The sequence below is a fragment of the Anoplopoma fimbria genome, chromosome 17, assembly GCF_027596085.1.
Source record: "Anoplopoma fimbria isolate UVic2021 breed Golden Eagle Sablefish chromosome 17, Afim_UVic_2022, whole genome shotgun sequence".
Classification (NCBI taxonomy): domain Eukaryota; kingdom Metazoa; phylum Chordata; class Actinopteri; order Perciformes; family Anoplopomatidae; genus Anoplopoma; species Anoplopoma fimbria.
The window spans coordinates 11044953-11070159 of record NC_072465.1 but is presented as its reverse complement, the minus strand read 5'-3'; the positions used below and the strand labels follow the sequence as shown (position 1 = coordinate 11070159).

Below are 25207 nucleotides of genomic sequence, written 5' to 3'. Positions count from 1 at the left end.
TAACTTCAGACAGAGTCTAAACTGAACAGGGTCTGTCAGTCCTGTTGGGGTTGGACGGTTCCAGATTGAATTCACTAATTTCTTCAGAAGTCAAAATGTTTTTATTTAAAAAGAAATTCAAGATTGTTATCCTATACTTTCTAGTGCGTTGTATTGTAAGTTATGATGGTGTCACGTGTCCGTTCCTCTGTCCACTACATACGTAACATTGTTATTTATATAGCCTATTTTATTTGTGCTGGGTAGAAGAGATGACGTTGCCGACCAAAACAATTTCTTCCTTATCCTCTCTGACTTATTGCTTAAGAGGTTCATTATCAAGGAATTTGACCTTGAGGGTGTTGTGTTGCCCAAACAAGCCTGGAAGAAATGGAAGAACCTCTAAAAAAAACAAGATGTAAATTGTTGGTACAGAATCAACATACTTCTGTCTTAACTGCTGCGCTGGGAATTTTAACTTGCCATCGTTTGCAATAGGAACTAAGAAGGCCTCCTACTGGGTCTGGAGCAGACCAGGGGGAGGAAACACCTTTAATCTTGATAGACAAGAGGCAATGGGGTTCAACTGCTATGGCAAATGGACAGGCGGCAATCCTATCCCTTGTGTGGTGTCCAGGACTTTCCTGTCCACCTGGACCAATGGGGCGGAAATTCTGTGGATCTTCATCAAGCGGGGGTCCTCCGTCTCGTCCAGAACATCGTTCATGTTAAGGCAAAGAATGTGTAGGGATGCACAGCAAGCAGTGATGTTTGGTGAGAAATTTGGATGGACCTTCGGGGCCTTTGATGTTGTAGGCTTACCAGTGGGTTTCACCATTCCAAGAGCTTGTTCATCATCAGATTAAGTGTCCTGAACCCGGCCTTGCAGATGGTGCTTCCAGGCAAGGAGGTTCAAGAGATGTTCTGATACCAATTGTCTTTCCCTATACCAATTCCGAAACCCGATCTTGAATATCTACCCATACCGAGTACCGATCCGATACCAGTGAGTTCAAAACTAAGAACTTTTCTTTTATGATCTTGTATGTAAGGTTTTCCAGTGAAAAATATTGCCATATTGCATATTTTTTTAGCTCTAGCTAACGTTACACTAGCATCTGTTCAATTGGTAATATGCATCTTTAACTCAACAGAGACAAGATAGAAGTGAGATGGATCACTTTCTTAGCTTCTCCGCAAAAAAATTGTAGCTGCGTCCAAAATCGATGATGAAAGTAGCTAACGAGTGAGCCAACTAGCTTCTGTCTCACCTTGTTTGAGTTGCACATGCACAGTACTAATCCAGCAGGATTTAAGGATCGAGCAGTGAGTGACACGTGTAGTTCCTGTGTGGCATGAATGAGCTGTTTACTGATATAATAAAGTGATATCTGATCAGAGCGTGGTCTCACATACTTGCCCATACCCGATCTAGAATTTGAGGCTGTATAGGAGGGTGTTCTGATACTTGTATTGGAAAACAATCCAAAAGGCACCAACCCCAGGTGGTTATAGCCAGCCGGTGTACCGCAGTCTGGATAATCCACAAACACATCTAGAAATCTGCCTCTTGAATCGCATGGCCTGAAAAGCTTGTAGTTCATAGTCTGCCTGGTGCTGGATCTCTGGAGCTTTGATCCATATGTGGGGTCCATATGGCACCAACAGGATGGGCAAACCAAGACTCAACTCAAGCAGGTTGACTCAAGCCTTGGGCTAAATGCTCTTTTGGCGACAGCAGTGAAAGTACGTTGGAGAGTTTGGCCTTTATCCCCCAACCTCACTGTGGATCATTTTGTGCATGGTTCTTCTTGGAAATTCAAAGGCAGGACTCAACACACAGAGTAAAAGCACTAGGACCAAGCTTTACAAAAACAGGAACCTCCATCTCCTGACCTTAAACCGTGGTCCCTTTGATGAAGAAATGAACTGCGTGAAGAATGCCAGAATATTTCTATTTACGCTAAATCCTTCTTGAGGCAGACCTCTGGATTAGCATACAACGGCATGATAGGGTTAGCAGCATGAAAACGTGGTTACGGGAATGTTACGGCAGTTCCTGTATCTGCCTGAGAGAGGGAAGTTTATCCCAAAGCATGCCGCTGTTTTTGTACCCTACACCTTAAAGAAGAGTGCTTTATTAAGCTGTGATTTGACTGCAGAGTTGCACTCAGTGATGGATATATTAAAATAATATTTTTGTGACTTCCTGTGTATTCTTTGATGGTTGCTCGAAACTGTACGACCTGACTGTAGGTCTTTGTCACAGGCCCCCTGATGGTGCTGCTGCCTGATCTTGTCAACTTTCCAGGTGAGGTGCAGTTTATCTCTGGTTCTGCTGCATAGATTTTGATAATTCTTTCACCAGTGAATAGGAGACTACAAATGCTGTCTATTTGTTTCATATTAAGTTATTGCCACTATCATCATAAACAATACCTTGATATACCTTGAATGCACTATAGTGACAACTGAAGATATTTATGTAAAGTATACAAAATGCAGTTGATGCAAATTCAAAGATCCCCTCCATAATAAAAACAATAATAGTTTTCCCCAGAAGATTTTGAGCGTCTAACACTTAATTTCCTGCATTTTGATGAATTCTTTTGCATACATTTTTGGTGGAAATGTCTTTATTTATGTAAAGGAAAACACATAGTTTAGGCACTATGTAAAAATTCAAACTATAAAAATATAATGGAACATAATGCAGCAGGCATTCTTATTGCTTTCAAATATTCATTCTCCCGAAAATCAACTTTTCACATTTAATGTTATTATTGCCGAGTCAACACACCTGTAGACATGATTTACTCTTCCTCCTTTTTTGTCTATTTCACCTCATTATATGTGCACGGGGCACCTATGCATCTCAATGATGTATAAAATGCAATTCAATCTTTAATAGCTGATAAGTGTTTCAGAAAGATTTCTGCTCACGTTCAAAACTTTCTTCACATTCAGAGTGTATCCCACATATCAGTGTTAGTTGTAATATTTGAAAAAAAAAAAGTAATTTTACGAAAACAAAGTCATAATATTTCAAGAAAAAAATCGACCTGCCCTATGAAACCAAAACTAACAGAAAACACTTTTGATAAGTCATAAATCTCACTATTGTGGGTATTGTTATCCACAAACTGTTAACTTCATCACCTCTGAGGAAGACTAGATCCACTTGATCATAAACATTTAAACAGGGACAAAACTCTGAGCGATTTTGCTCAATATTACGGTGGGCTTGCTAGGAAATAAATACCTAGGAGACCTAATAGCTGGCTGATGCTACGATGAAGACGCCATAATCGCATTACTCCGCGCCGGGGCAACAAGCGATTCGGCTCCTCGGTCTGCTCCTCTCTTTTTCTCTCCTCGGTCTGCTCCTCTCTTTTTCTCTGTCTGAGCGTGTGCGTCTTTCCACTCCAAAGATAATGCGAATATTATTTGAGAAGTTTGCTCAAATATTGGTAGGGACAATTTGTTCTCCCAAAATATTGGTAGGGACAATTTGGTCTCCCAAAATATTGGTAGGGACATACTGTCCATATGCAAACCTACACCATTGCCTTCTTGAGTTGGCTCAGCTCGCTTGGATCCTTGTGCTAAAAATAGAAAATATCAGGTACCAGGTTCCTGTCCGCTCCAACTGTTGCTGATGGAAAACCCAAAAAGAGTGTGTTGAGTTGTGTCTTGCTGTACTCTGTAAATTGTAATAAGTTGACTTAAAAAAAAAGTCAGGAAACCGATTGCCTTAAAATTTAAGTAGCTCATTCATTTTAAGTTGTTAAAGCTGGAAAGAACTGTGTTTAGGTAACTCATGTCATGGCAGTAAACTTTGCATGGCATACCATGCAGAAAAAAATGCAGCATTGATAGAATACTGGAACTTGATTGCCTTTAAAGTAGTTTTTGATGTCGTAAATCCTGCTGGTTTGTCCGGGTGTTAAACTCAGATATGAGGTGAGCACAAAAAAAAACGTTCCCTCTTCAGCAGACAAATGTGAAAATAAGCTCTTCACATAACATGGTTATGCAAAGTGAAACTTAAACATCCAAATGAAACATAAGCACAACACATTTCTGAATGCTGAGAAGTTTTCAAGCTGCATGAAGTGATCTGCACAATAGCGTCCCCAAATGGCCTGGGGAGTAAATGTTTGAAACAGTCACACATAATTTACCATAACATCAGTCAAACAAAAACAGTGTAATGTTCTTTTTTTACAAATTTGATTTCAGAAATACATAATAGTAAATTGTAAAGGGATGAGGGAAACAGAATACAGTTTGTGTTTCTCATGGCTATATTCCATCTTACTGTTAGAGTAGAGTGAAGACTTTCACTCATGCCAGTAAACAGGATGAATCGCTGGCTTGGACACTCATCTCTAATAACATAAAAGGAAATAATACTTATTCCACAAGGTTTGGAAGAGATAGTTAGACAGAAGGCAGTGGTGCCCTTTGTCACCATTGCATGTTTAATTTAACTTTATTGGCTTAATGAGGCAATACAGACATTAATCGTTTAAACATCAATAACAAGTTTATAATATCTGTTCCATGCCTTTGTATGTCCTTTTATTTTCAACAGAGACAATAATTATTATAACCTACAAAGATGGATTATTTTATCAGAGAAATTGGCACTTTATAGTATAGGCTTATTTCCCAAGATTTCTGGAGCCCCTTTGTTCATGTGTTTAGCAAAAAACAGTGCTTGGATATAAAAAAAAATACCAGATTTTAAATCGGCATTTGTTTGCTGGACCTCAAGTTTGTGTACATTAGCCTGTATTTGTTTGTTGTTTCTGTGATTTCTGAAGTATTTGTAATATAATAATTCAATAGTCAATAATGGTCAATAATTCCATTATACTTAATTCAGTTATTTTTTTTTTTTTTTTTTATTTCCTTTGGGGAAAAATAGTGGGTTACTGGGGAAATTAAGAGTTGTGCTTTGATTGTGTCACATGTGACCGTTGCGTTTATCAATAAAGAACGAAGACTTTATTCCTCGCTTGTTTAAGGGACGACCTTAACATATATTTGTATTATTCTACAGTATGATATAACCAACCACAGGCAAATATCTCCCATGTCTGAGTAAACAAACTGTGGCTGCAGGCTCTCCAAAACATCAGACCTCGCTCTGAACAACAACAAACGTCATTTAAAGGGGGAGATGTCTGTGTCACGTGCCCATGTCCACTTCCTGTTTACCGCCTGTTGTACCTTCATACTGTAGTACACATATTGCAACACCACCCTCCGCTGCTGGGTCTTTTTTTTATCCACAACAACACATGCAGCACTGCGACCCTGCAGCCACAGCATTGACTACTGTATAACTTTGATTCGTTCATCGCCATGGTCGTGGTAACTAAGGAGACATGAAGACGTGACATTGAGGAAACGTGAGCAGGCCGGGAAGGATCCGGGAGATTTCCTGACTCCAGCTGACCGGAGTTCAGGTGGGGGTGCTGAGTGTCGGGCATCATTTCGCCCGATCTCACAACCGCAAACTAAACAGTGGTGATGTGGAGGACTACAACGGTCTGAATTAATTATCTCAAATGAGTATACGGAGGTTTTAAGTTAGTGGAAGCCCTCAACCTCCGTCTGGTAAACTGAACTAGCCTTTTAGCTAATCGTGCTAACTCCGGTAGCAGCAGCAGCAGCAGCCGCCGCCGTGCTGTGCGGGCTGGCTCTGGGGTTGTATTTGGAGAGTGGAGCAGCTCGCCGGTGCCCTGAATTCCGGAAGAGTCCCCGGCTCCGGCCCCCTCAAGCGGGCAGTCAGGAATAAGCTGGCTGGGAAGGGATGGCCTGGTCGGTCTTCCCGTTCCAAAGGACAAGGTTCTGCGGTGTTTGAAGGAGGTCGAGTTCGGCTAGAGGCCACCACCGCGGGTCGAGGCGCTATGATGGCCGCCCTCCCCAACTCGGCCGGCGGCTTCACGGCCTCCGGGCTGTCGGTCAGAAAGAGCGAGGAAATAGCGGATTTGATAGATTTGTTTTCCAAGACGCAGTACAGAGCAAAGGAAGCCACTCCTCGGGTAAGTTTGGGGGCCGTCATTCGGTGTGCTTAAGTTAGTTGACAGCCTGTCATGTCTCTTATAATAAGCCGAACTGCTTTGCGGAATCAAGGGAATTGAAGTGACCTTGGAAATATCCAAAACGTCATATACTCTAGGTAGTGATTTATTACATCTTAACAACATTGAGGAACTACGACTCAGTTCGGCACACATCTGATCCACTTAGCTGCACGTAATATTCATAAATTGATAGTGTTTTTCTACCTCAGGCCAATGTTGATGCAAGTTTGTGTTGCTGGGTTGAGCCCTCTCCTGTACTCGTATCCTTAATTCATATTTTAAATGGATGAGATTCCCCCCCCAATTTAATATACTAATAGTCTATATATTTGGTCATCAAATTACATGAAAAGTACTTCAACGATCGTTGCTCAATCAGCAATAATTCCATTGATTGAGCTTAATATTGTAAAACTACTTTCTATCAGGCAAGTGGCAGCAATCTTCAAATGTTATGATCCTGAATGCCACACTTGAAGGGTTTCAATACCTTCACACTGAGTAGTAACAGATTGGGTTGGTAAGGGAGACTCACTTCCCTGGTGAAGGAGTCTGCATAAATTGGACACAATCTGCCACTAAACTGTTTGATCTGCTTGAACAGTACCTGTGAATCATTTTTTAGACGAGCTTAGTAGATCCATGTCTGTTGAGAATATCCTATTTGGTCATTGTAATGAGAAAGTCATAAAGTTACCAGTGTAAAGGGAACACTGATTTTGAATGCTACCTGATGGGATAGGTTTAGGCTGCTTTCGTAACCTTTTTTGTTTTTGCTTCTCCTCAGGTGGAGGCGATAGAGAAGCGCTGCCTGGAGTTATTCGCAAGAGACTACAAGTACAGTATCATACACAACTCCAATGGAGAAGTGTGTGGCCATTACCCCCGGCAGATCGTCTTCCTGGAGTACGAATGCACGGACGTTGAGAGAGACAGGTACCCGTCCACCACTCAGTCCAGCCATCGTTCTCTGATACAAAGTTCAGTCCACTCAGTTACCAATTACCTCTCTTGTTTGTTTGTATCGCTCCCCCTAATCATGCACACCTTACTCTGGGTCAGGGAGCAAAGGTCAGCCTCCATCTACCGGCCCCTCTGATCATGTCAAGGCAGCAGAGGGGGTGAGGGGACTGTTTCGTCACATGCCGTCCCATTGCAGCTGGAAATGGGAAAAGCTTTTTAGTGATTCAATAGCTCCTTATTTCGCTCTGCTGTTTAATGCCGATGAACTATTTTCCACATTACTGCTGGAAATAGAAGATAGGCTTTAACACTGGAAACCCGTTATTTACCACATATACTTTATTCAAAAAGACTCCTTGTCGGGCAAATCCCTCATTAGCTTGGGTTTTTCCTCGGAGCAAAATCGTCTTCACATCCTTATTTTATAGTCTGTCTTACAGCTTCCCACGATTCAAAGTAAGAAACTGGGGAAATAACATTTAAATTATTCATAGCATCACCAGCGCTGAGGTCAATTGAAACATTGCGAATAACAAATATATATTTACAAAGGTCTTTTATAGGCAGTATTAGTATTTGTAATGACATGTAGTATGTAGTAGTGAGTGTAGGTTTGGAGAAATTGTACATTTCTGCAAGCATTTTATTGTCCCTATAAAATAATGGTAAGAATAATCTACAATGAAAATAATTGTTAGGGGTAGCCTTGATAAAGATTTAATTTGGCAAAAGAATTACAGCGTTGCTCACAATGGCCTTACCCACACGTATGATTGATAGTTAGCGTGGTTTAAAGCAGCTATTCTCAACCAGTAAATCTTGCTCTTTCTGTAGTCATGCATCGTGAACGTCGAGACGTTCGATGATACAGCACAGCTGTTGTATTTGTGTTGATTTTGTCAGAAGACATCCGCCTGTCTGCCCTTAACTGTAACCTCAGAGGATACGCACAGTTGATTATTCGGGGGTGTCAGCATTGTTAGCTTTTTGCTTTATAATAGTATTCGCTATATATTAAAGCGATTAAGTGGTCTGACTGATGGAGAACGTGTGGTGGTTTGTGTGTGTGTGTGTGTGCAGGTTTGAGAGCGCAGTGCAGATCAGTAAGCTGCAGGACCTGGTGAACCGGAGTAAGCTGGCTCGCTGCAGAGGGAGGTTCGTCTGTCCGGTCATCCTCTACAACGGCAAGGTACTGCTGCTCCTTTTTAAAAAAAAAAAAAAAAAAAAAAGTTTAATGTGCAGTTCCTGCTACAGCAGGTGTCCATATTTTGTCATGATGACACGCAGATTAGAAGACCTTCAACATGATCATTACTTACTTAGTTAAAAAAAAGTTTTCTGTACATTTAAACCTCACCGTAGCAAAGAATATGAAATTGAAATAACATCAGCATTGCAACCAGGGCTGAAGCCAAAGTTATAAACACCTCAAAGTAATGCTGCTTCATAGAATGCAATGGGCAGATTTTTAACAACATGCTAGTATGAGCAGTGAGAGAACTGTCTGATTGTTTTCTCCCACATCGCAGCATATTTGCCGGTCGTCCACTCTGGCGGGATGGGGGGAGCTGTATGGACGCACAGGCTACAACTACATCTTCTCAGGTACCACACACACACACACACGCACATACACATACACACACATATACACACACATACAAACACACAGACAGACAGTCAGATGACCTATGAGTAATGGTGCGTCGGTGCTTCATAACTATTAAATAGCATGCTGGGGCCCGTGGTAACTGCCTTCATTTTTATCGAATAGAGCTTGAACGCAGCATAATGTAACTCAATGCAACCTTAGTTAGCTTTAGCCTTTATCTCGGTTATTTAGCCAAGCAGGACTGTGCTGCCCGCTGTCTGCTAACCGCTAACTTCAACTTGCTCTCCTCCAGATGAGTTCAGAACAGATTTGTTTTTCACGATGTAGCATTATCAGGGACAGCTAACATTCCTCAACATCAAATTTTGGCATCGACTTTGTGCAGAAGCATCGGGTCTCGTGACATCCCTACGACACACACACACACAACAACTTAAACTTAGCCTAAACAGGGGGAAGTTGTGGCCGACTTATTTTCCATGGGAGGTTGCACTTCCTTGTTTTGTCTCTGACATGGTAATAGTTGCAGCAGTTGTCAGACAGCTGTCAAACTTTTCCTATTGAGGCACAGTGTTCCTCTAAAGAACCGGTTAGCCTTACACGGAAGTACAACGAATATGAAGAAATCTGTCTTATCGGCACATACTCTAATATCATAAAAATGATGAGAAAAGGACAAACAGAAAAAAAAAAAAAAAAAAAAAAAAAAAGGCTAAAGGGGGCTAGAAAAAAGATTTTCTAGCCTCCGACATTCAGAAAAGTGAAAAACTGTGGTAAGGCTTTTAAAATGTTAGTCTTGCTTTGCAACAACACTTGTTATTTTGAAGGATAATACTGTTGTATACTTCCTTTTTTCTCCCTGTTAAAGGGGTTTTTTAGGGGAGTTTTTCCTGTGCCGATGTGAGGGAAGGACAGAGGATGTCGCATGTGCACAGATTGTAAAGCCCTCTGAGGCAAATTTGTAATTTGTGATTCTGGGCTATACAAAATAAACTGAATTGAATTGAATTGAATTGAATTTAATTGAATTGTTGTATTACTACTTGGGTCAGTTGGATTGGTATGTTCTGTATCTCAGAATGCTGCTACTTCTCTGAAAATGAGTTTGACAGAGCAGCAACAGGAAGAGTCAGAGGCTCAGTCACATTTCCAAATGTACCTGGTTGAATGTGATGCATTTTTTAACAGACATTTTTGGATAATAATTTCCTTTTGTCTTCATTGTCCAACCAACTTCCTGTTTCAACTTTGACCTATTGTGCGTACTGTAGTGCACACACAGTTCACCTGTGCAGTGAGGGACTACTAGTGACATTTCAGTCTTATATCGTGGTTTAGATTAGAACTGCAGCTAATGATTCAACTCATTATTGATTCATCTTCTTAATTAATATAGTAATGGTTTGGTTAATTACACATCGGGAGACCGGGGAAAATGTAATCGATATCCTGGAGCACGAGGTTCATCGTTGAAGGAATACTTCAAGTAAATCTAAATAGCGACACTAAATCCAAACATCCACTCATAAACTATTTAGAAGACTTAAACCCGTCTGGAGGAGTAGTGCACCTGCACAAGTGTGAGGCTTTTTTGTGTGAAAGGGTTTTAGAAAGTAAGGTTTTGGCGGAGATGCACGTGTTTGGGCACTAGTGAGCGTACGCCTGTATAAATGAGATGTGAGGGTCTGACAGAGTTTTGCTGTTGTTAAATGCGGCCCCCATTTCCTTCAATTGATTCAAAGTTTTTTTCTTTTCTTTTTTATTCTCGGTTCACTGTGGCGACATGAGAGGAAAAGTTTCTTCGGGTTGAGTAATTGATATACAAATGATCATTTTGGGGGTGAAGTATTCCTTTTAAATGTATTGCTTTGTTCAACCCACAGTTCAAAATATTAAATTCACTCACATGTAAGACCAATAAAAGCAGCTTTTTCTTACTGTTGAAAACCTGGAAACATTAAACTACTACAATCATCAATCAAGTCACAATGGTTGTCGGGTAGTTAAATCCACTTAACCGTTGGCTGATCACTTGTTAGTCTGAGTGAGTGGTTGTCGCAATATTATTTGATGACCAATAGAAGTGACAGGCAAAAGTACAGACATATTCAATTTCTAGCAGGCAGCAGTGACCAATCACTTGTCTTTTTATTTGTTTCAAAAGGATCGAAACTCTTAATTCTATTTCGGGTTACTGCTGATTATCCACCTGTTGAATGTCAATCTTTTTTGCTCTATATATTATTATTATTATTATTATTATTATTATTATAATATATGACACTTTAAATCAGAAGTCCAGCTCCTCGTCTCCGGTTGCAGTGACGATCTGTCCCTGTAGTAATCAGCCAGCTTTAAGATGTCCAGAAATGATTCATGCCCTCTTTGTGGATCCTCATCTCTAAGACTCACATGTTTTGTGGATCTTTTAGCAAATGAAGTTAGGTGGAGAGGCTGACCGGGCTCTTACAGTACTTCCATTCATTTGGCAGATGCCTTTGTCCAAGGCACTTACAATAAGTGCATTCAGCCTCCATAGAGAACAAGAGCTAGATGTCCTCAGAATTGTAAGTGCATCCTTTCCGCAAACAAACAACCTGAGAGTGTGAGCCAGTCAGTCTATTGTGACAAACTCAAAACAGTGCAAATGAGCTTCCCTTGATAATTAATATATTCTAGTTAATTTCCAAAGACCGGGTCAGGAGATAAATAAGTTGATTTTTTTATTGTTTATATCTTTATCTGCAGTAAACTTTTGAGCCACAAGAGAGAGCCTGAATGTAAACGTTGTCCTGATACTTATAGTCTAATAATAACGTTCAATCTGATATGAAAAGGTAGCGTACATGAGAGGAAATAAAAAGATTGAGGTCTCATTTATAAAGTATAAACTATATGTACATGTTTTTTTGAATAACATGCATAAATCAAAGTTGTCAATATGAAATCTATATCTGTTTAGCTATTCATGATGATATAAGGGGATGTGGAAATGGATATATAAATGCATATAAAACTAGCATTCTTGTACTAGCAATTGTAACTCTGAATGGTATTGTGGTTAACGCTGAACTCATTTCAACCCGTAAACCAACAGGAATGGCTGCTGTTTAAAAGTTCTTGAACTGTAAGATAGAATGATTTACAGAGTATGAGTCCTTGTCATTAGTATCACATGGAGTGAAGGGGTTCATCTTGTATGCTTGTGCTTTTTCTAGGGGGCACTGATGAGGCAGAGTCTGAGGAGGTTCCAGAGGATGACAGTGCAGTCAGGTAATGAAATTACTTTAAAGGGCGTCCATCCTTTTAGATGTTAGATTACTTTACAAAGAACATCACTGGTCTGTCTGTGAGCCACATCACTGTGTGACACTAATCACTTTAGACAACTAGGGGAGTGTTAAGAAGTGACATGTGACTGACTTAAAGACATCTTCTCATCGAAGTGAAACACCTACCCAGAGAAAGTCCATTTTGCCACCTTTCTTTTTCTTATTTAATTTTCCTCCTCCTCCTTTTCCTCCCTTGTCTCCCCCTCTTCTCCCCTTTCCCTCCTCCTCAGGAACGGGGAATCCCAGCTCTTTGACAAGGTTCGAGGCCACGACATTAAGCTGCTACGCTACCTCTCGGTTCGCTACATCTGTGACCTGATGGTGGAGAACAAGAAGGTTAAGTTTGGCCTAAAGTAAGGAACAGCACGGACTAGTTCATCCACTTTCTGCCTCTCTGTTATCTAGGTCAGCGTTTCCACTGGACTTTGCTAGAAGAAACCTCATGGGAGGCATCTGACTATTGACTCAGTGTGTTTTGTGTTTGTCTTGAGGTTTTTGCACGTTCTGCCATGAAGGGAGACTGGGTGTATACAGTGTGCTTGTGATAATGTCTAAACTGGGAATGCTTCAGACTGGGTTTAATTGAATCTGTGTATACAGAGCTTGGTAATTATTGTCACATCTCCTCTAGGTTTTTTATGGGATAATCTGCTGTAGTAATTGATCACGGCTGTTCGGTTCAATTCGGAACAGATGGTACCAGTGCTGTTGCTTTATGTTACTACAAGGAACTTTTAACTGTTTATGAAACAGTCTCAGTTTACTCCTGATGCCCCTATACGCCAGGCAGCAGCTTCTCCTAGCTGCTCTGTCGGTCCATGCTGGGAGCCAACAGCAAAACCACGCTGTTGCAGACCCTGCTGCAGTAAAATTAGCTTTTTTATTTACGAGATTCTGTTGTTTTTGTCCACAGGGACCGCCAATATCAACACAAAATGAAAGTTCCCTGTAGTAACTTTAACCACACATTTTGACAAAAAATGCTCTATGAATGATCAATAGAGCTGTGAACATACAGGACAAACTAAAGAAGGCTGTAAGGAATGGCATGGATTCATGTTTATGCTAGAAGTCAGGAAACAGTGAACCATTTATTTTAATTCTGAACTACAAGAAGACACTAACAATCAAGGATGCGCTGTAGACGATGTTTAACAAAGTAAGGCCCCACTGCCAGCAGTGTTTGTTTTGTGTAATGTGACAAAATACGAATCGATTCTACTCTAGCTCTGATAAGCAGTTCAGGCCAATTAGATGGACCTGTGTTATGTAAAAGTGTTGTATTTTAAAATACTGTAGGGCCCCAGGGATGCTCCTAATGTATCTCACCTGTCTCTTTGCGTCTGTCTCTGTCTCTGCAGTGTGACATCGTCTGAGAAGGCGGACAAGGTCCAACGCTATGCAGACTTCACCTTGCTCTCCGTGCCTTACCCAGGTAAACTTCCAATGTGAAGTGTCTCAATCATAACTAACAATCAGTCGAGAAACAAGCAAGATTTGATGGATATGGATCATCAATGATCAGCTGTTCGTTTCGCTGACAAAAAAAGCGTGATCGTGGATCTCAAAAAGTTATTTTTGATCTGTTTTTTATATTTCGTGCTGATCTGAGATCCTTGACTCCAGTCTGAGATACGATCCGAACCGTAAATTTGGTGATTTGTGCACGCCAACGGATGACTTCCATGCAGTTTGCCTGTAGCTGGGCCATGAAGTAATAAAGCAGAAACTGTTAATTACCTTTTTTCAGCTTTAAAAGAAAGTGTGTGAATATGTTTCTACTTTCCCTTTTTAGGGTGTGAGTTTTTTAAGGACTACAAAGACAGAGACTACACAGCAGAGGGTCTGGTGTTCAACTGGAATCAGGTAGAGAGACGGTCTGTTCAGTCCTTCATAAACAGTCGCTAGGCTCTGTTGTATCAATCTGATGACACTGTGTCTCCTCCACCAGGACTACGTGGACGCTCCTTTGACAATCCCCATGTGCTTTACTCAAAACTTGAACATCGACTGGACTCGATACCAGGTTAGCACTTCCATTCCCACCTCATACCTTCGCTCTGCTCTTCTCTCTCTCTCTCTCTCTCTCTCTCTCTCTCTCTCTCTCTCTCTCTCTCTCTCTCCCCCCCCTCCCTCTCCCCCTCCCTCTCCCGTGTTGGTGGTGTGTCAGTGCCATCTGTTGTCCAAACCTGCAAAGTACTTCGGCCACGATTCAGATGAGCACTTTCACACTTGAGTCAAAAGTTACAGTGCGGTTTAAGACCTAAAAACTTTGTTTTAGAATCCAAAAAAAGGCCGTATGGAAGGTTTTTTAGGAATGTTTCTTAAATGATAGTGTGAACATAGAGACTTGCACCAAGATATCTAATTTGGATAACCAAACAGCTGGAACAAGCTGGTGCAGGATACACTGTATGATACTGACTGACTGACTGACAGATGTGGAGGACGATGATAAGGTCTGCTTTAAGAGGAACACTGTCTGGTTAAAAAAACCTCACTGCAACCAGACATTTAATTTCACTTCACGGTTGTACCAAGTGTGTGTGTGTGTGTTTCAGTCGTGGGACCTGGTGGAGCAGACCCAGAACTACCTGAAGCTGCTGCTCCACATCATCAACAGTGATGGTAGGTTGTGTTTGTGAGAGTAGCAGCAGATAATGTTAGTTAAGGATAAGAGGCGTTAATGTTAGAGTAGGGGAGAGCTCTGCAACTGATGACTTATTTAGCTTATTGTGTTCTTTTATTGATAGTTCATGTAGACAACTAAAAGAAATGGTAAAGGAAACTTTTCACCCGCAAAATGATGATTTGACTTCTTGATTTAAATGGAGAAAAAAGTTTAACAACAGCAAAACTGTTTGAGAACATTTTTTCACAAGCTCTCACACAACTCCTGCAGTATATTTTTAGTCTCATTTATCCAGTCGAGTGCTCGCTACTTCCCAAACACATTACTATTTTAAACTCTTCCGAGTAAACAGTGTCACACTCTCGTCTGTGTGAGTCCAAAGGGTTTTAAATAGTACGTTTAGGTGAAGATGCATGTGTGCACACAGAGGGAGAGAGACTAGTGAAGAGTTGTTTGCTGCTTTATTAATGATCAACATTTTTTATTAAGGACCATTCAATCCTCATTTTATTGAGGTCAGTAACTTCTTGATGCCATCTTGGCCAAAATGACGACATTACACAAACCAACACAGAACGCACTTTAAACAGAAGTAAGAAAAGTAAGCAAAGAAGCAAAACACCAAGCATTTGAACCTCTAAAACTATAATAATTAAAACTTAAAACTCACACATTCCAGTCCTGTAATGTATATGACTTTAAATTATATTAATTTAACCCTCTGAACCCCAAGCAGTTTCAGGGTGTTTTTTTCTTGCTCCGGCAACATTTTACTCACCATGGCCTTGTTTTTCACTTCAAGATATAAGTCCTGCACCTCTATGAATACCGAATAATCATGATTAGATGTATTTTGTGGACTATAACATAGTTATAAAAAATCCAACATTTCCAGCAGTTATCATGCCATAAATCATTACAAAAGGAGAAAAAAAAAAAAACACAAGCTGATTTTCTTTTACCAAACATTGGAAAACAATGGAATCTACATATCCAACATGTTTCCAACTGCCCACAAGTCTTACTAATATTGGGGGAAAAATGTGTCATGTAATAGGCATAGTGAATCATATACATTTTACATCCTCTACTTACAACCTCTCTCTGCTCTGTGTTCAGCAGCCAGCAGGTCAGTCGATGGTTCACAGAGCTTTTGTTATGTGACTGTTGATCTTAGCTGACTCATTCAGGGCTTCACAGTTGTGCTGAGGAGGGCAGAATTGAATGTGTTTACAAGATGTGGTTAGTGCCAAGGGAGGGTAGAGCGGGTCGTCTTTGAACCCCAAGGCTAGTGGTTTGATCCCTGGCTCCTACTGTCCAAGTGTCCTTGAGCAAGACATAGAACCCCAAGTCACACCCTGGGTATGATAAATGTTTAGGATGGGTTAAATTGGTCAAATGTCATGTATGCACCTGTATTTATATGACTATTTTAATGAAGTGTTAGTTCATTTTTATTTTATTTGGGGGGGACATTTTGAATGAGACATGTTGAATAAAGTAATTTTGATAATATATAGTTTTAAGCTGCGATTTGGTTGCTTCACCTGACTGCGTTCGTCACACATGATATGTTCAAGGACCATCAGAAAGTTACAAACTCGACAATGAAGTCTGATTTAACAGCTTCTGGCTATTATAAACAGTGTATTTTTAATGGCCTTTGAAAGATAACATGCTTTTCAAACCTGGCGGAATGGTTTAAGGGTTTGGAAGGTTAAGGCTGTACTATTCCAAATGTTTGTATTAATAATGATTAAGTGACCATGGGCCTTATTTTATTCAGAGTTGCTGATGACCTCAAGGGTTATGTGGTGTGTTCTTTTAGATGAGAGCGGCCTCCTGGTGCACTGCATATCAGGCTGGGACCGAACGCCTCTCTTTGTGTCCCTCCTCAGGCTCTCACTGTGGGCAGTAAGTTCAAACTTGTTCTTTTTTCTACCCCCCCGACATTCATTAGTGACTTCAGTAGTCCTCACTCACACCCCTCCACATACATCTCATTTCCCACTTCAAACACGCGTTGGGGTTAGCCTCCGTGTTCATTGCCTTTATTAAAAATAGAATCCGTATGTTATGAATATGTTATCTTTTTCCCCATGCTGGAAGCTCCTGGTGAAACCACAGACCCAACACTCAGAGAGCTGTTCAGACAGAATAACAACATTCGTGGCTTCATGGCGTCCTGTGGACGATCGGCCCACGGCGTTTCATTTAACACTGGCTGTCTGACTCATTCTTTGTTGTGTTTTCTTTTTTCCAGGACGGAGCCGTGCACGCCAACCTTGAGCCTGCCGAGATCCTGTACCTGACCATCGCTTACGACTGGTTCCTCTTTGGGTAAAAATAAAAAAATAAAATCACACACACATCATCTATGTCACCGTTTCATGAGTTTGCGGTAAGCTCACAGGCATAAGCCACCATGAATACTTCAGAGATGCTCGCATCTTCTCTCTGGTTTGAGGCGCAGCGTGTTTGTCTGTGACGCATAATTGAGGAGTGACTGGTTGATGAAGCAGAGGGGGGAGGAAGGCCAGGACAACATGAGACAAGGAGTACGACTCTGGCTTCGCTCTTTCATTCTCCCACTCTCTCTGGGGGTTCTCCTTTCATAATTACCAGCAGGATTTCTCCTCTCGTAGAAAGCTAGCCCATGTAATTATACATCAGCAGGCTTGCCAAGCAGAATAAGAAATGTGGTTGTGTGTGCAGGGTTTATAATTAATGTTTCTTTAACTTGCCTAAGTCAGTTTTTACGTGCACCTATACAAATTGTTTTATTAATTAGTGGTTATGAAGTAACAACAAAGACAAAACGAATCGTCATGTTTTATCCGCCTCTCTCAGAAACTTGCTTGCAAACTGCAGTATCCATAATTGAAGTTCTTCCCACATCCTTTATCTAACTAAACTCACTTTTCAAATTAAAAACAAAAATTACAATATATATAAGAAGGCTCACTCCTTCGCTTCTTCATCACCTCAGGAAAATGACAACTTGGTTGATTCAGGCAGGTGAGATTCATTAGCCCGACGTAGCTTTTTACAGAAATGAAGCAGAAAGACACAGAGAGTAGCCAGAGGATCAGTAGCTGCTACAGTCACAACTGAATCATATGTGGACTCCAGCTTATTCATCTTTGATATCGGAAAATATTTTTGAAGTTGTCTTCAGAGAAGTCCTTGACTCATGTTTGATAGGCTGAATTTAAGGGCCAGTTTGCCCTTATTCCCAAAAAATATTTTCTCTCTAAGCCCTAGTGATATCTAACCAGCTACTTTATCATCATTGGATCTCACTTCTCTAAAACTACTGTTCAAAGGATTTGTAACATGCGTCTTTACACGGACAACATGGCATTCTGTTGAGTAGTTTTTTTTTTTTTACATAAATAAGTGGCAGCTGGCATGTGAGGTTCTTTTTTTCTATTTCCAGTCACATGCTGCCAGATCGACTCTCCAAAGGGGAGGAGGTAAGTTTCATTTCTTTCTACTTTTTTCTGCAACTATGATGACATAGTTTCTGTTTACAGGAAGGAGATGGACAGGAACACGATATGACATACATTAAGTCATCATCATAAATTATTTATAAATAATATTATTTTTGGAAAAATGTTCAGGTTAAAACACATTTGTATCAATTGTTCAGATTTTGAGATGAGCATGAAAATTGTTTTGCTCTGAGAAAGAAAGCTATGATGAAAATATTTTTTTCATTAGCATATGATAAAGCTGTGACGGCTTATTAGAGGCATTGCAGGTAAAACAAAAATAATAATAATAAGTATTATTATTACGGTGCTGGAGGGAGGTAATATTCCAACAAAAGATTTAGAGACTCCGAGATTTAAGGTGCATATTTCTACGAAAAAATAAATAAAAATGTGTTTTAGTGTCGAGAAACCAAATTGCTTGACTTTGCAAGGTTAGATCAACCTCATCACACCTCAGACGCCATTATTTTCATTTTTTTATTTTATTGCAAGACAAAAGACAAAACACTTACAGAACCACAAGAGAAAGACAAAAACAGTAATCCCTATTTTATTTTGAAATGTAAAATGTCCTGCTTATACATTTAATGGTCACAATTATTTTAAAACACGACTATGTTGTGTGTTCATAAAATAAATATTGAAATGAATACATAACCTAAAGGTTAAGTAAAAAAGTATAAATCTGGTACTGTTCTCATGAATCTAGAGTCAGTCAGACACATGGTTGGAGAAAAGTTGTCTGCGGTCTCAAACATCAACATTAGCATCATATTTAGCCATTTCTATACCAGCAGCATGAACTCCAGTCAAAGAACATGTTCCTACGGGAACATTCATCCCACTGTTTAGTACCTGGTGGTAACAGCTCATCTGTAGTACATATGACTACTGTTTACTGTGAGAGGACAGTATGTTTAGGGAAAACTTCTGGGCTGTTGATCTACTTTTGATTTCTGTGTCTCCCTTCTGATCAAACATGTTCTGTTTCTTCCTCAGATTTTCTTTTTTTGCTTCAATTTTTTGAAGCACATCGTCTCAGAGAAGTTCTCAGCTGTAAAGAAACAGAGGTGTGTTCCTCTGTTTATGTTATTTCATGTCCTTATTCTCTATACATTTCTGTTATGATCTTATATTTTAAATTATATCTATTTATATCTTTATATTATAGTATAGTTTGTTGCTAAAGGTTTAAAGTAACACTGGTACAGTACATAACTAACTCAGTGAATATCCAGCTTCCGTAGTCAAATCCAGTATTCTTCCTCTTTTGATCTCTGATTGTTATTTCATCATCATTATTTTTCCTTGCAGGAGGAAGAACTCCCACATCAAAGACAGTGATTTCACTGTGGAAGATATCTGCCAGTTAAGTAAGTCCTCCCTCCCTCCCTCCCTCCCTCCCTCCCTCCCTCCACACAGGCCTACATACAGGACACCTCTGATGGATGTGCTGCTTCAACGGACTAATTCATTTAGTATATTTCATCTTTATAAAGGGCTGACGTACTTTTGTAGGCCAGTTGGGAAGTTAGCATCTGACTTTTTTTTCCATTGGATTTTGGATTATTGTAGTAGATAAACTCTGCAGAAAAAAACCGTTTGTGACATTTGCACGTTTCTTTCAGCAAGAAAATCTTCACAAATGAACACCAATTTTAGCATTAATGCAGCATTTATGCAGTTGCCAGAAGTATGACATTAAGTCATCCAATTTAGACACTTGTTAGCAGCCGCTAACTTTAAGACATATAAAACTTCTAAATTCACAAGAGGAATATTTACTCACGTAATTTATGTCATGGAACAAAACGTTAAAGTGGGGGCACCCACAGGTTTCTGAAGAGCCATTGCCGAAAACCTAGGCTTCAGAAATGCGGCCCACAAACCATTATGTGGCATCCCGACGACTACGTTCACTTCTTATATACACAGTCTATTGGATCGAGTCCCATTTGAAGACGTCCTCAAGTGGCCGTTTGAGGAACTGCAGCTTTTGCCACTTCTGCATTTGGTCTCATTTCGGAAAAAAAACTGTTCCCTTCGAGACGAGGTTTTCACTGTAGGAAAGTTACAGGTGGTGTTAAAGTGGCTGTTCCATAGAAATGTGTTAAATGCATCATTATTTATTTATCTGAATCCAACTTCTTTCAAGTTTAATTCCTCTTTTTCTGGGGAGAAGTACCGGCAGCAGTGGGAGCTCCTGTCACTTGCCTCTGGGCTGATGCAATGAGGAATAACAAAGGTTCTGAGTCCTGAGAGACGAAGCAGAGAGACTCCGGGTGATAACACGGAGCTTTCATCTCCTTAGAAAACTGCAGGGCTGGATTCCAGAACATCTTGCGTCACAAATCTTTTTGTCTGCAGGCTCATAACTTTCAGTAGCGCATGCTTGCCTCCTTATGTCATAGTTTATCAATTTCCCAGTTATAAATGGCTTGCATTTCTGTTTGAATTTATATTTAAATGTATAGACACATCTGGCACAACTGCAGGAAGAAAGAAAGAGAAAAGCTGCTGAAACAGAGTTCAGAATGCGTCTCAAAGAGGTTTATAACACTGCACATGGGCTCCAGTGTTTCTGTGAAATTTAACAAGCCATAACAGGAAAAGCATAGCTCCATTAAATTAAGTGTTCCAGTAAGCTATTGCTGCATGCACAATACCAGGATCTCCTCTAAATGAATTGCAGCCATCATTCATGTTATCAAATATAGAGCCAAAATCATGTGCAGTCTTTCATTCTGCAGGTTTTTACATACTATTGAGACAAATCGGCTCCACTACAAAAGTCGCTGCCGGGAATTCAATCCTTTGTGATTTTAACAAAGTTAAACAACGATTACTCTATGAGCACAGAAAAAACTGAGGCCCCTATGAATAGAGGGGCCAAAGTATTGGCTTCTTTGTGAATGTAACCTAGCTTCATCAGCATTAACTCCTGTCTGTCCTGCTGTTACTACAAACATGTGTAATCTCTAATCTTGAACCCCCAACGCCCTTCTCTCGAGTCTCAACGTATCTAGGGCTCATGGGAAATGGTGTAAAAAAAACAACACTAAAACCCAGAAATATTATAAACCATATTACATAGTAGGGATGTCAACAGTTAACACAGAATCGGTTAACATACTTTGGGCCTGCATGGCAGTCTAAAGGTTAATGTGCTGTATATAGGTCAGCGATGCATCCTCTCTGAACAGTTCAATCAGATAACATGGGAGAAACAGGAAGCTTTGCTGCCCATGTTGACCAGTTGGGTTGTTATGACAGGGCCCTCTGTGTCAACTGATCTGTCTTTATAGAGACCACATATCATTCTATTTAGAACAACATCCAGTCCTCCGATAACGGGACAAAGGCCGATTAACTGAAACCCCCCAAACTATGACATAGAAATGCAGGAGAAACTTCAGCAAAGCCAACAAAAAAATAAAATGAATTTACGACACAAAACATTACAATTTCAGCACTGCTAAATGGATAGCGCTTTGAAATGCGGCGCCAAAGCCCATTGAGTCATTTTACATTTAAATTTACATATATGCTGTGAATGTGAGTTTGTAAGTATAGATAAGAAATGTCTTGATAAAATAGTGAGTGTAGGATTTTCCCTTTTGTTTGCTTTGAGAAATCACAGTTATAATGCTTACAGATATAACAGGCAGTTTAGTGATATCTTCACACCTGTGGTCTTGACATAAAGTCCTGAGTCCGACATACTGTTGAGAAAGCCTCCGGAGTTTTAGCGTCATCGTTATATCTATGGAATTTGAATGTCTATAATGTGCTGTTAAAAGTTGAGCTAACTGCCCGCTGTGTGTTCTGCTTTCAGAGTCAAGGGATCGCGGCAGCGTGACCAGCCTGAGCAGTGACTTCTCCCTCATCACCGAGGAGGCCGGCGCCGCCTCCAGCCTAACCAACGACACTGTGGACCTGTTCTCCAGCCAACCCCAGGCCTCCAGCTGGTCAGCGTCTCACACACACTCAGACTCACAGAATTCTTATATATTTTTCTTAATCGTATGTTTGGAAAGTTGATAGATGCACCTTTTCTTAAAGGTCAATCATTCATATTTCCTCAGTCGTTTAGTTTTGTCAGTTAAAAACTGGCGTGTTGCTTCAGGTCACAGTGAGACAATGAAACATGATCCAGGAGGTCCACTGTGCTTATTAGATGCTCGAGTTTGAGAGAAAACACTGCAGTCAATTTTAATATAATTTATTATTTTCTATGAGTCCGCATCTTACAAGTTGGGAACGTTTTCACAGTAACATTCAATGGCCCTGTTCCAATGTCCATCCTCATGGATGACAGTGGATTTACTCATCAGTAACCAAGAACAAAAACAGGGAAGTCCACAAGTACAGATTTGTATTACTGGAAGGAAACTCAATTTCTAATAGAAACTCAATTTCTAATAGGACAGATACAACTGGATATCCGGACCATAGCCCCACTGTTTGACTGATCTGGATCAATGTAAAACAAATGTTATACTGTCAACTGTTTAATACATGACGATGCTTCAAGTCAAATTAATCAATCAGAACAAAGCTGTTCTTCTGATTTCATCATAATTTTAAGGCAAACTCCTCTGTGGAGGCTGACGAGTTCTCTCTCCCCCTTCAGGAGGAAAGGCCCCACCTCCTCTCCTCAGATGGTAGTCTGGAACAAACAGAACCCCCTGGAGGAGCACCTCTCCCATCCACTCAACGAGGCCAGGTCTTCCAGCTCCTCCTCCTCCAACCAGTCGGAACACGCCGTCACACGCACCGGCAGCAGCCCGTTGGCCGTCCCCGGAAGAAGGTGAGCAAGTTTACACAACCCCCATCGGCCCTGCATGCCGTCTTGTTTTTACACTCGCACGCACGCAACTTCAGTAATGTACATTTTGGATGATCACCATCCAGACCATCAGAGACAAGACACCATCTATCACTATTAAAACATACTCTTCAGTGTGTAGTGGTTGCAGTAAAGTCCAAACATATTCACACAGTAGTTTTAGCTTTGGTTGATCAGAATGTTTACTTCAGTTGGTGATTAAGGAAGAGTTTTTTCATCTATGAAAAAGTTTTTTTTGTGTGAGTGTAAAAGTTTGCCTGTCTAGCAGAAGATGTGATAAAGTCCAATGTAAACATACTGTATAAAGACAGACCAACCCAGTCTTTGTGACCAATAATTTAAAGCCAACTGAATAAGAGAGTTCAGGTTAGTAGAACCTCTCAGGAGTCACTCTTTACGGCAGGACTCATGTCTATTCTTTTTTTGTGGCTAAGATGAATGAAGTTACCAACCACAGACGTATTCTATTACGCAGTAGAGACACCTGGGATACCTGGATGCTACGTTACCAAGCTACACATAGAAACTTCCAATTCATTTATTTGCATAGCCCACCATCACAATTCACAAATTTGCCTCAGAGGGCTTTACAATCTGTACAGTGTATGACACACTGTGTCCCAGGACCCTTACATCTGAAAAGGACAAAAAAAATAAAATAATTTAAAGGGGGCAAAAAAAGGAAGGAACCTCTGAAAGGATCCACTAAAGATGCTCTGATTAGGACTTTTGGGGCGAATTGATGGAAACGGTATCGGCTGATCCGATAACGAGGTTCATTTGAAGCCAGCCAGCTGGCCCGCTTCAACTGGCCGAGTGGTCGTAGGACTAGAAAGGCGGTGTACAAGTCCATTTACCATTTGACTTTTATTTAGATTGTCTGTTCTGCTTTGTCTTTCCGTCTTCAACTCTTTGACATGTCTTCCCTCTCTCTGTCCCCCGTCTCAGGTTAGCAGCAGACTACACCCGGTCCGGTTCCTCCCTCTCGACGGAGTACGGTAGCTGGCAGATAGTTTCGGGTTGCGGCAGCATCCACGACCACGCCCACTTCCCTCCACCTCTGACCTCGGCCTCCTCGGCCTCTTCTGCTGTGGCTGCTGCCTACGACTCCCCCCTGCCCTTCAGTTTTCAGGATGAAGGACCCAGCGGACGAATGTGAGTTACACTGTATTTATGCACTGTTACCACTTTGTGGACCGTTTTAGAGAACGATAGGAGAGAAGTTAATCAATACTTTTATTTTGAAAGTACCCATTTGGTAGTAGTAAGCTACAGTGGCTTTATATTTGTTAAGCTAACCAGACAAGATTGTCATTTGACTTTTTATAGCCACTTTAGCAAAGCTAATTTGTGTTGAGGTGGTTCATTGACTATGTTAGCATGCTGACGTTAGCATGCTAACATGGAGGACAATGTTTGCGTATGTGTCCTTTTTAAAACGCCAATATCGCTCTGCAGAGATGGTTTCCTGTTGAGGAACTTTTGTCGCTGCTCACTGTCCCCCAACTGAACAGAGACATTTCCACCAGGTTCTCCCTCTGACTCACCCTCTCACTCTCTCCTCCCGTCAGGGGAAACACTTTCATTTCTGCTTGATCAGACTGCTCAATGAGTTTGTCCCGCCTGCACCATTCGCAATGAGAAAAGGCTTATAACCTCCAACCATCTTTATTCTGAGGGAACTGGGAAGAAATGAGAGAGGGTGATGATGATGACGAGCTCTGTGGATAATTCACAAGTACCTTGTGGGGTTGATCAGAACCGCTTATGTTTGCATCATTCTGTTCTTCTTCTCTTCTGATTTCTTGGCAGGCTTCCTCTACAGCACTGTTAAAATGGGATTTCTCCACCTAATCTCTTTCTTCCTGTCTCATCTCGCTCCCGCTTGTTTCCTCCCCCTCCCTTTCCCCTCTCTCCCCTCTCCAGGTGTCCCTTCCCCTCTGAGCGTCAGGCCCGTCTGGAGGCGGTGCGGGAAGTCTTCCTGGCAGCCTACAGCTCCACCGTCGGCCTCAAGTCCTCGGCGCCCAGCCCCTCCGGCGCCATCTCGGGCCTGCTGGAGCAGTTTGCCCGCGGGGTCGGCCTCCGGGGCACCAACGCCATCGTCTGATCCCTCCCAACTTGACTTGGACCCTCCTCCCGCTTCCATCCATCCACAGTCGACACAACATGCCTGGACTCAATAGTACAATAAAGTGCCAAACATCTCTGTTCAGTTCAGGGATGAAGCATTCATTTATTTTTA

The 25207-nt window shown here is 41.0% G+C and overlaps 1 protein-coding gene across 1 annotated transcript; it reads left to right on the top strand.

The window, feature by feature from the left end:
• Positions 1-5196: 5196 nt before the first annotated feature.
• mtmr14 (myotubularin related protein 14) lies at positions 5197-25201 on the top strand. Its single transcript, XM_054616137.1, has 19 exons — positions 5197-6035; positions 6865-7013; positions 8121-8229; positions 8570-8645; positions 11871-11925; positions 12215-12337; positions 13346-13419; positions 13780-13850; positions 13936-14010; positions 14546-14612; positions 16445-16530; positions 16880-16956; positions 18056-18092; positions 19116-19186; positions 19431-19489; positions 21952-22084; positions 22750-22926; positions 23914-24120; positions 24892-25201. Exons 1-19 carry the CDS (start codon positions 5901-5903, stop codon positions 25070-25072), a joined length of 1962 nt encoding a protein of 653 aa, XP_054472112.1. The 5' UTR covers positions 5197-5900; the 3' UTR covers positions 25073-25201.
• The last annotated feature ends 6 nt before the right edge of the window (positions 25202-25207 follow it).